At 40.9% G+C, this 11,591-nt stretch overlaps 1 protein-coding gene across 1 annotated transcript; it reads left to right on the forward strand.

The window, feature by feature from the left end:
* Positions 1–2,446: 2,446 nt before the first annotated feature.
* LOC108441810 (perforin-1-like) lies at positions 2,447–4,711 on the forward strand. Its single transcript, XM_037535560.1, has 3 exons — positions 2,447–2,542; positions 2,702–3,232; positions 3,331–4,711. Exons 2-3 carry the CDS (start codon positions 2,703–2,705, stop codon positions 4,517–4,519), a joined length of 1,719 nt encoding a protein of 572 aa, XP_037391457.1. The 5' UTR covers positions 2,447–2,542; position 2,702; the 3' UTR covers positions 4,520–4,711.
* The last annotated feature ends 6,880 nt before the right edge of the window (positions 4,712–11,591 follow it).

Genomic DNA, 11,591 nt, shown 5'->3' on the forward strand with positions numbered 1-11,591 from the left:
ACTTCTACAGGAGGAATATTTTACCTTGGGTGTCTCTACTTTAACTCAAGTACATGATTCGTGTACTTTGTCCAGCACTGCCTTAAACAGGGAACTTCCTATTTATTTCCCTTTTCCTACGCAAACAGGACAGTAGGATGCTTACGGTACTGATACTGAGTGCTGACTGGTTGGCATTACTGCAATTGAGTGAAGCAGTTTGTGCTCACAGTGTACACGATGTGCCATTATAAAATCCAAAAAGAGGGAATCATTCTTCTATATTTGAAATGTTAAGAAACGAAAGGGAAAAAATAAATAAAATAATAACTTATCAGCATTCTTGTCAGCATTCCGCAGACCACAGCGGTAAGTGAAACAGTCTGTGAAGCGTTCGATTTTGCCAACTTTTGCCTGCAGAGGTGAAATAAACCAGATCTCGACTTTTTGGGGCGCCATGAACGCCAAATATCTTATTGTTGAATTCCAGACAAACCCAGTTTTATACGGCAAAAATAAAAGTGCACAGAGCACCCCTCCTGTCTTTCTCCACTTGAAGCAATCTACACTGGTAAAGCTCGCCAATATCCCTCGATTTTCACCGGCTCCGCAGTCACTATGGCAACATTTGCGTGATTTTATGCTGTTGTGGCCACGTACCACTGTGTCGTGCAGAGCGACCTTTTTATTAACACAAACGTGAATGCAGCTTGAGTGTTTTATGGCATGGCCTAATTATATGACTATACTCTTCAGCAGTCATGACGTCTGTATTTTGCGCTCTCTGCTCCACTGCTGTGCCATCGTTGATGTTTTAGTGTAAACACAGTGACGGTGTGATTCTCTACCTGACTGGTTTTCTTACAGGCATTCTTAGCCTGGAAGTGCTACAACCACAATACCATGAACAAAACTGGGCAAAATATGGGCTCAATCTCAAAAGGCATCCTACTCCCTATGTAGTGTGCATTACATTGGTCATATAACAGCGTCTACCCACAAATAAATGCAAGATGCACAAATCATTATGCTGTATTAACAGGCTGCAGTTGGCCACAGCCACGTCATGCATAGAGATTTCTGCCTAACATTTTTGCTCCAAGCCTCACTACACACTGAGCAGGTTTTTTTCCGTATCCTGCTTGTCTAAAGGTTTTCCCCAAAGAAACTTAAGAGTAAGTAATATTAAACTAGAAAAAGAAGGAGACTAATTAAAGTCTTCGGGTTTTATCAAACGGCAGAGGGCGCATCTATGTGAGTCCAAAATTAAAGAGTTAATATGAAGCATTTCAGCACAATTATGGCTTGTAAATGCTTAAACAACTGCATATAGAAGAATGGTTTCCTGAACACAGTACAAAATGAAATATTTCAACACGGCTGTTATATTGCAGCGCTTTTGAACTCTGATTATACAATTTCATGACGGTGCCTCATGCACACTCATGAGGTCAGAGTGAGAACTGCTTCATTCAGCCACTGAGCTGCTCAGCTCACCAACCAAGCAGTACGAAGTAGCAATAATGCCAACCAAACAGCACTCAGTAGCAGTAATGCCACCCAATGACTGATCGGTGAAATACATCCTTCTACTTTCCAAAATGAAAGGAGGGTCCTGGACAAGTGTTTAGAAACTATTTACATTTTTCTGTTTGAGCCATTTAAGCCTACTCATATCTTTTCATTGATGACTCACTTGTAGGCACCGTCTGGTGTTTTGCATCATGTTTCTGAGATAAGGGGAGAAATACAAGGTAGTAAGGATCCACTTGAACCAGCTGTATTGCTACTGATGTGGGTCCCTTGCAGGATTTGCACCATGCCTGTGAACCACTGTCGCGCATGTGTAGAGAACACTGCAATCTGTACCACATACTGGCAAGCATTTTATGGCAGTTTAAAAGTACAGCGTTAGTTAAGCTGTAACAAAACTGGCATATTCTTCAGTAGAAATGATGTGTTTTAGTTCTCCTGTTCAGTGTAACTCACTTGGTTGAACTGAGCCAAGACTGAAAACGAGCCAAAAACTCAAAAACCCAATCCCATAGACCCTGTGGCCTTATGAATTCAATATTTAATGTTAAAGCATGTTTATTATTTTATTTATTTACTTACTTTGTAAGCTACATGTCAAGAAGGAAGCATGCAAAGGATTTTTTAAGATCTTAGGCTTTTTGGTGAAAGTGCAAAAAGACCTTGAATGTTTCTAAATATTTCCTTTGACAGAAAAAGGAAGATTTCAGAAGTCTAAGAGAGTAAATAAATAAAAAGCAAACTGTAAAAAGTGTGGCAAGACAAAATACTTTCTTCAGGTACTTTTCCGATGTATTATTTTAATTAAGAGTATCTTTCACGGGGCTCCTTTAAGATTAGTCATCATGAAACCGCATCATCTTTTGGTCACTGGTTGAAGCATCAAAAATATATCGAGATAAAATGTGTAACTAACTAAAGATATCTAAATAAAGCCAACAGAATACGTCCTTCCCCTTTCCACTAGTGTTAAACGTGAGACAGGCATAACTCACATCTCAGAGTTCTCAGATACAGATGCAAGACACATGTAAGTTGAAATAATGAAATTTGTAAACTGAATATTAATGCTGCATGTTGTATACACACTGTGACTGTACTACAGACCACAAAGAGTTTTCCGTTTGTAAGAAGTTTATTCGCAATAAGTATTTAAGGAATGACTAAATTATTTTTTCTGTTCTCACAGAATGGGGTGGATGAGTCGTTACCTTCTCAGCTGTTGGATTTGGTGTTCACTTCTCACCATGCTGAATGCTGAACAACCAGAACTGGGTGGTCCAGAAGACTGCAAGAATGCTGACTTCGTTCCTGGCTACAACCTTGGTGGAGAAGGCTTTGACGTTGTAAAGATGGAGCGAAAAGGGTCTTATGTCATCGACATGGAAAAGTGGGACACTGGGAATGGCGGCTGCAAAATGTACAGTAACGCGTACCTGAAGAAGGCAAAGCAGAAGACACCAGCTGCTGTGGTGTTCTGGAGAACACTCCCAAAGTGTTCAATGAAGGTCTCCAGCAAGATTTATGAGTCGAGTGAAGCTCTTGTGAACGATTCTACTTCTTCAATCTCAAACAACTGGAAAACTGGACTCGATGTGATGTTTAAGGGTTCGGGTTCATTAGGAGGAACTCATTCCCGTGAAGCAAAGTTTGGTATGAAGAAGTCAAAGGAGGACAATTTCAGCTTTACCAAGCATGTTGTCAAATGCAGCTTTTACAGGTGAGCCATTTTGTTGTGAAATAATTCTAAATGGTACAATAAAAACTTATAATTGTATACAAATAATGGATATGAATACCTTCAAAAATCCTTTACAGCTACAAAATAGCATCTTCACCACCACTGCATCGTGAGTTTCTTCAGGCTCTGCAGTCTCTTCCCCGAGAATATGATTCACATGCCTATCAGCACATAATCGACAGCTTTGGCACACACTTTACAACAGGAGTGGAGTTAGGTGGGAAGATGAAAGCAGTTACAGCCATCAGAACCTGTAAAGCAGCACTGAGTGGACTTACAGATACAGCAGTCAAAGACTGTTTGGATGTGGAAGCATCAGGCATATACAAGACTGCTACTTTGAGTACAGAATCCCAACACTGTCGAGACTTAAAGAAGAAAATGAGCACAGATGAAAAATTCAGCTCAATGTTTAATGAGCGACAGACAGAGATTGTAGGAGGGAACATCAATGGTGAGGATCTCCTTTTCTCCAGGAACTCGCACCCAAATTCTTTAAAACAGTGGCTGGGTTCCCTGAAGACCATCCCAGATGTTGTGACATACACTCTTCACCCCCTACATTCAGTGCTGAACAAGAACCACCCTGCCAGGAACAGACTAAAGAAGGCAGTAGAAAATTATATCCGTGACAACGCCTTAAAAAAGGTTTGCTGTGGGTCCTGTAAGATAGGGCACCAGAATAGTGCAAGAGATCGCTGTGCCTGTGTTTGTGAAAGAAGTCAAAATATACTGTCCAACTGCTGTCCTGTTGAAAAAGGTCTAGCCACACTGAAGGTTTTCAAACTCTACGCCAATGGTTTATATGGAGACCACTGGACTGAAACAGATGGCTCTGTAGAGGTCAGTTACGGCGACGCGGTCAGGCGCACTGCCGTAATTAAAGATAATAACAATCCCCGTTGGACAGAATCATTCGAGTTTGGTCCCGTCAAGCTGTCCATCAGCAAAAAACTCTCTTTCAAAGTATATGATGAAGACACATACTGGAACAGTGACCTTCTTGGAAAGTGCTCCTTTGACCTGAGAAGTGGAAAAGTGACTGACACGTGTTTCTTCCAGTATGGCACCTTCTTTTTCTCCTATTCTGTAGAATGTGCTCCTAGTCTGCAGGGTCCAAAGTGTGCAGATTACAGTGCTTCTCCGATGGACTCCCATCTGGACAAAATATTCCAGTCCAGAAACGGCATTCTGGCTAAAGATATGTGGAAGCTCCAGGAGGCCCAGAATTACTCCACTAACCCCTATTTCAACGGTTATAAATAGTAATACAAAGCTTATGCAGCAGTTATGATGCTAAAAAGCTTAGCTTATTTGGCTTGTTTCACAGATCAAGAACATCTGCATAAATGTAACAAAAAAGTATTTTACTTGGTTTCATATTTTAACCATTGCTTGCTGAATGTTTGACTGCCTTGCAAGTTGCACTTTGGTTTAAGTAAAGCATCCACAAAGACAGACCTGAGTTTGTTTTCTTCAAAAAAAAAGCTTAAGTCCTTACACTGACCAACCACCTCACATCGTCCACTCTATTAGACACAGATACTTTCTTAATCCTCCTTGTAGATGTAAAATCTGAGACGATAGCTCATCTGTTGCTACAGAGTTTGTGTTGGTCATCCTCAAGTCCTTCATCAATGTTCATATGATGCTGCCCACAGGACGCTGTTGGTTGGTTGGTTGGTTGGTTGGTTGGTTGGTTGGTTGGTTGGTTGGTTGGTTTTGGTTGGTGGACTACAGTGGACTACAGTGACACTCGGGTATTTTAAAACTCCAGTACTTCTGTGTTTGTTCCACTCGCACTAGCGCCACACACACTAACATGACACCACATCAGTTTCACTGCAGTGCTGAGAATGATCCAAGTAATACCTGCTCTGAGGTGGCCCTGACCATTAAAGAACACGGTAACAAAGTACGCAGAGAAACAGATGAACTACAGTCTGTAATTTTAGAACTATAAAATCTCCTATATGACAAGTGGACCTGATAAAATAGACACAAGGTAGGTGTACTAAAGCACAGACATGAGGCTTCCTTACAATGTAAGCACTGACCTCACAATCACCAAACCTAAGTGAGAGCAGCAGGACGACAGCACCAACATGAACGTATGTAACTGCACCTTCTATATGTAATGGAGAAAACTAATCCCCGAAGACTTGACTAAACAAGTAGATACTAGACTTGAAATCTGAGATTGTGTCTGAGCCACAATCTTAACTTGACAGGTTAATTAAAAAAACAGCCCACTGTCTGCTGTAGCTAGAAACTGAGCAATCTTAGGAAAAAAAAGACATCCAAAATCCAATTTACAACCCAACATGTTGCCTAGGGTACTGTGGGATCAGTACCATGTGGCACTAAAACACTGAACTGACAAAGAACTGACCAATTTTTGAGCTCCTGAAGTTATTTTACTAAAACCAACCACTGTTATGATGTCTAGTACCACAGTGGAAGAATCAAACTTTGGAAAGCGTCAAAGAAAAACGCTTGCCTGCTACAAAGCTAACTACATTAAACCTCACTACCCATAACCAAAACCATATGGTACATTGCCCGCCCTCTGACCTAGGGAACTAGACAGAGTAGAATCCTAAAGGGTGGAATGGTAAAGGCCTCTTACCTGTTCAAAACCTCATGCAGCACATACAGTCAAGCAGCTCTTGTAAACGGAGTTGGGAGTGTGCCGGTGAGATTCTTCCAGCAGAAGCGAACCTGTACACAAGAAACCAAGTCTACCGTGACCAAAATTTGGGAGTGTGCTGATAAATCTTCCAACTAAATCACACCCCCAACACAAGAGCTGTAAAAGTGTGCAGGTGAAATATTAAACCAAAACTACTTATCCACCAGATTATATATTGTGGCGAGCACGGGGTTTTCCTGGATTGGCCGCGCTCCGGCCCTCCAGTCAGAGTAGGAGGGGCCATGCAAATGTGTTTGTTGCCGTCTTCACCCTCTGGCAGAAGTGCAGCTAGCCTGATGGCCTGGGCACGGGTTTCCCCAGTTGGAGTAGTCTGGTTTCGCTTTCCGTGCAGTTTAAATGCAGTAAGTGAGTAGTAAACTAAATAAAGATCACTGTTGGCAAAGAACATGTCTCCTGCCTCTGGGTCTCGCCGCCGATCGTCACAATATGTTTAAATGATTCAGTGATTCTCTTATAACCACAGACCTTTGGCTGAACAAAATAGCTTCATGGTAATCACCAAATAATTTATAGTAGTTATAGAAAGAATAGAATTCATAACAGAATAACAAACCTTCCATTTAATGAATTAATATTTTTTTTTATTTTTAACATTCCATGCTGCTACATTCTGGCAAGGACAAGAAGCACCACTAGTGAGAGTCTCAGCTGTTATAGTTTTAATAAGACAATAGCGCCCCCTTTTTGAGTGAGTGGAGTTTGAGTTTCAGGTAAACGCAAACCAGTTCGATTAAGAAATTGTCGTATCTGTAGATTTATCTGTGGACTTAACTGAAGCAAAACTGTAAAGTCATCCTGGCCATAAATTATTCACTATGAGGTGCCGTGCAGGTGGTGACTGTTCCGTCTGGCATAGTGATCAGTGTCTGTCTGTCGATTTTTTCTGCTTTTAAATGCTTTGCACAGATGGTTCAAATCTACCAGTCTCCTTTCCTGAGGTCTTCTTTTACACCGTACGCAATACTGGCCCACAGAGACATAACATGCTAACAAACAAACTGGCAACTCAGCCAGATAAGTGTGAAAAACAGTCCAGCTTTGCTTACAAAGACAACACATGCACAGCGTGTCAAAGTAAGGATTAGAGTTAGTTTGTGTTCCCTTTACTCCATCGACAGCAGCTCTTCAGATCTATTAGGACAAGATGATAAAAGCGCTGAGCTGGGCCATAACAAACTCTGTACCATCACATTTTAGAGAAGTCCACTACCAAGCTATACACCACAGTTCTTGCTTGTGCAAGCCCACTTGTACTGTTCTGACCTCTGTCAACCTCTCCACTCACTCTTTCTGATGAACTCCTTGGTGAAGTGGACTGTGGATTGTAAACAGGGCTGCTAACTTTCATGTTCTCACGCTAAGCTTCTACATTTGCTACGAGACATTTTCATACCTCTCCTAAAAGACTCACAAAGCTCCCAACTACTGACACTGTTCCAGTGCTCACTATTTAAAAAAGCCTGGACCAGCAAAGGTGGTCTTTAATGGTCTTGGAAATGCAAGTGAAGTTTAGGACGCCAACTCCAGCACTGTACACTACAGCTTGTGCAAAATTCGGGAGCAAGAACACGAACACATGCTAGAAAAGATTATATGTGATTATCTCAGACAGTTTTAGCTTCACAACACTGGCTGCCTGTTTCTTTCATAACTAGGCCAGTCAACTGTACTGGTTTAGCACCTTCACTCATCTTTGCATGTCTGCTATGCTTAAAATCACACTTTGAGACCATCCAGTCCTGCCTTCTCCATACTGCACATATGACAGTTAAAAAAGAGCAACCTTTCATTCTAGAACACATTACCAATAAACATTTTCCAGCGTTCTGAAAAAAACGAATATTTCTAAAAACATATTTTAACTAGCTTTTATTATTTTTCTCACTTTCTTCTGGCACATTACACTATTTTAGTCTAACCTAATTGATCACTGCTATAGAAAAAAAAGGTTTTTGAGCGTGAAGAACCTTTGGAACCAGTAACGCTTTTATACTTTGTAACACGGAGCGAAGAGGCGGACCCGCGTGCTGAGATAAGCAAGATTTATTAAGGGCAAATCCAAAATCAGGGTCAAGACGGTCCAGGGTCAATAAGCCAACACGGATTGCACGAGAGTTAGGCATGATGAGAAACACAAACAGATCCTAATCACCAAACAATAAACAAAGATTCAAACAGTTCTGCCAACATACATCAAACAAACAGCACGATCAAACAAAGACCAGGGAAAACACAGGGCTTAAATACATAAGGGTAACGAGGGACAGGTACAAACAGGTGGAGACAATCAGGGGTGGAGTCATGAAACAAGGGGGCAGGACTAGAAAACCAAAACAAATGCACATGGACTGGGAGGGGCCAGTCGTGACACACTTACAAAAGCAGTTCTTTTATGGCACATTTTTAGACTTTGTAGCTAACTGGTTTGTAAAATCAGATTACTTTAGATATATTCAGAATATTTTCAGATATATTCCGAATATACAGGTTTGTCCCATTTTCATTTTCAGTAACGAGTAACGGCACATGCGGTAAGCAGTGGAGTACAAGTCATGTTCATTATATAACAGCTTCTACACACAAACAGTGCATTATATGTCAGAATAAAAGCTATAGTAAATTGGCGAAAGCTGCACAGCAACCCAACTGACATTTTCCTAGTTTAATATTACTAACTTAAGTACAGTAAATAGTGCTGAAGTAGGAACGAGCATGAGACTGCTGGTTTTAGGATTAAATACCTCAAGCTATTCCACTAATACTGTATTGTAAAGCGATGGGATCGGGCAGAAGGTGCAGACCGGGTAGCAACAACCTCTAAGGGTTTGCACGGAATATGTCTCTACAATATGTAGCTTGCAGCTTCCAGGGGTGGGATGAGGTTCTACCACATGCGAACACTAGGGGCTCCTTGCTAAACATGACTGATTCTCATGTTCAGCATAACTTACTCAACGTAACTCATTGGCATTTCAGCTCCGGCTTCAAGACAGACATTTGAAGCTTCAAAAAGACACTCAGGTAAGCGTAGAAACATGTTTTATTTTCCTAAATATAGAACATTCGGGACATGCTACATTGCCCCTAGGTGTGAGTGACTGTCTGTCTGCCCTGCGATGGAATGGCGACCTGTCCAGGGTGTGTCCTGCCTCTGCCCGATGACTGCTGGGATAAGCTCCAGCACCCTGCTGCTGGGATCGTCACCTTTTCAAAAAAGAGTGACCATGTCACCCCTGTTTTTCACTGGCTGCCCATTATATTCCGTATTCAGTACAAAGTTCTCCTTATAACACACAAAACTCTGCACAGTCTGGCTGAATGTTTACCTGCGTTGTCTTTTTGTTTGATGTGTTGTTATTTAATGTGTTGATGCTCTTTAACTGTAAAGCAACCTTGAGCATGGGAAAGGTGCTATATAAATAAAAGTGATGATGATGATGATTTCTGTTGGTGCTGGAGAAGGAAAACATGCAAAGGATTTTTAACCATCTCAGGACTTTTGGTTAAAAGTGCAAAAAGACCTTGAATGTTTATAAATACATTCCTTGATAGAAGGAGAATTTTAGCAGTCCAGTGAGTCGTCATGAAAATGTGTCATCTTTTGGTCACTGGTTGAATAATCAGTTTATATACCTGACCAATGATATCTTTGGTTAGGTATATTAAGCCTTAAGGCTAAGCCCCGTTTGAGCTGCCTTTTGGAGATGATTTGGAGAAAAGGCGAGGAAAAGAATGATTAAGAAATCTTCTTCGTCTGGCTCCACCCTCCACCATTCAACCCCCACTTGTCTTCCTAGCTCCACCCCTTTGCTATCGCAGTCACCCTGTATAGTAGCCCTATTTGTCTGATCTTGCTGTTGTGACCGTGCTGTGTTGTGGTTTCCCTATGGCCGCATCTGAAAATTCACAATGCATACTGTGAGAATAGTTGTGTGTCCAGATAGGCAGCGTTCATCAAACAGCACACTGCCCTATCCCAAGAATCCACTGCAGTGGAAGAAGAAATCCAGGCTGAGGGATGTAATTTTCCAATGCCGGAGAGCCGAGGGGACAGGAGACAAAGGGGTGGGTATTCATTTTTGTGTGAAAGATGAGAAAAGCATATCTAAGACATAAATATACCATTGCAGGCATCCTTGCACAATAAAAAATTGTTATTTTTATTTAGAGCCAGCTCACCACTAAAGGCCGACCACCCAAAACAGCATTTTTTAAGTGTCTGTAAATAGAAAATGTGCATTTTTGAATCAAATAACAATCTGCATCATAAAATAAGCAGTTTGCATAAATCTTATTACTTACTGATTATGGTAAAAGTGTTATTTATTAGGAATTTCTGTCTCTCCAGACTGCATTCATATCATTACTGTTGATATTTACAATCTAAAGGAATTTAATCTAAATGAATATTGTCGGTATAATCCGATCTAATTTGCAGTAACAGAAATAGTGGTGTAACTGTTAAGTAGTCAAGCTGGTGAACAGCTGACAGACATCATGTGCTGTGGTGCAGACACAGCTGCAGCTATACATTCTCTTTAGGCATTCTCTTACAACCATGTTTATAAGGAAAATCATTTTGGTAGTAAAGCTCAGCCTCACAGGTTAAAGAATGGGAAAGAAATAGTGGATGTAGTCCGTCCAAGAATGTGTGGATACTTCACACTTGCATAGTGAAAGTGCATAGCTCTTTAACGGTCAAGTAGTGCGCACTTAGTATGTACTTAATAAATATGCCGTTTAGGACATGGCACATAGTTGATTTTCCATTATACTTGTTTATTTGGCTGTTGAGTTCTTTCATATACTGGAACTCGTGCATGTATTCTGCATATAAAGCCCCTCATTCATGACAGTAACATGCACGGGACACTTTAGGCATGTAGTTATGAAAAACATCAAGCTAACAAAGAAATCTGAGAGCCAAAAGAATGGCCCTGATGAACAGACCAAAAAGACTCGAAACGCCCAACACTACTTTCTTTATGGAGAAATGATTCTGAACTTACTTTAGGTGTTTTTACAGTTATATTTGTGCCAAATATAGACAGTATTTTATATTTGGCACCTTTAAGATTCGTCATCATGTAAATGTAGCATCTGTCCCTCCCTCTGCCACAAGTACTTAAGATGAGACATTTGGGCTTGACTCACATCTGAGATACAGATGAGACACAAGACATAAGTAAGTTGTGATGGAACTAATTGAAAGTCAAATAAAATGAATTGTTTAAGCTGAGTTCTAATCATTTAATGCTGTGTATGTGCTGTGGGCTGTACCACAGAGATTAATAATTACTGTTTTTAGGTTTAATCCCATTGATTATTTAAGAAATCATTAAACCATTTTATTATTTTTGTATCTTACAGAACGGGGTGGATCTAAAGTACCTTCGACCAGTCGGCGGGATTCAACTGTTTAAAAACCAGGCATTAGTAGATCACCTGAAGTTTAAAAAAGCAAGACTGATCGCAGATGCCTACTTACTCTCCCCAACACCATTGGCCAGCCTGCACCACAGTACACTGGAGCAGAATGCTACGGTGGTGGACTCTCCTGATATAAGACCTGGAGATACTGCTGCATTTGAGAAGTCTGTACTTCAGATTCAGTCACTGGTAGGC

The sequence above is a fragment of the Pygocentrus nattereri genome, chromosome 27, assembly GCF_015220715.1.
Source record: "Pygocentrus nattereri isolate fPygNat1 chromosome 27, fPygNat1.pri, whole genome shotgun sequence".
NCBI lineage: Eukaryota > Metazoa > Chordata > Actinopteri > Characiformes > Serrasalmidae > Pygocentrus > Pygocentrus nattereri.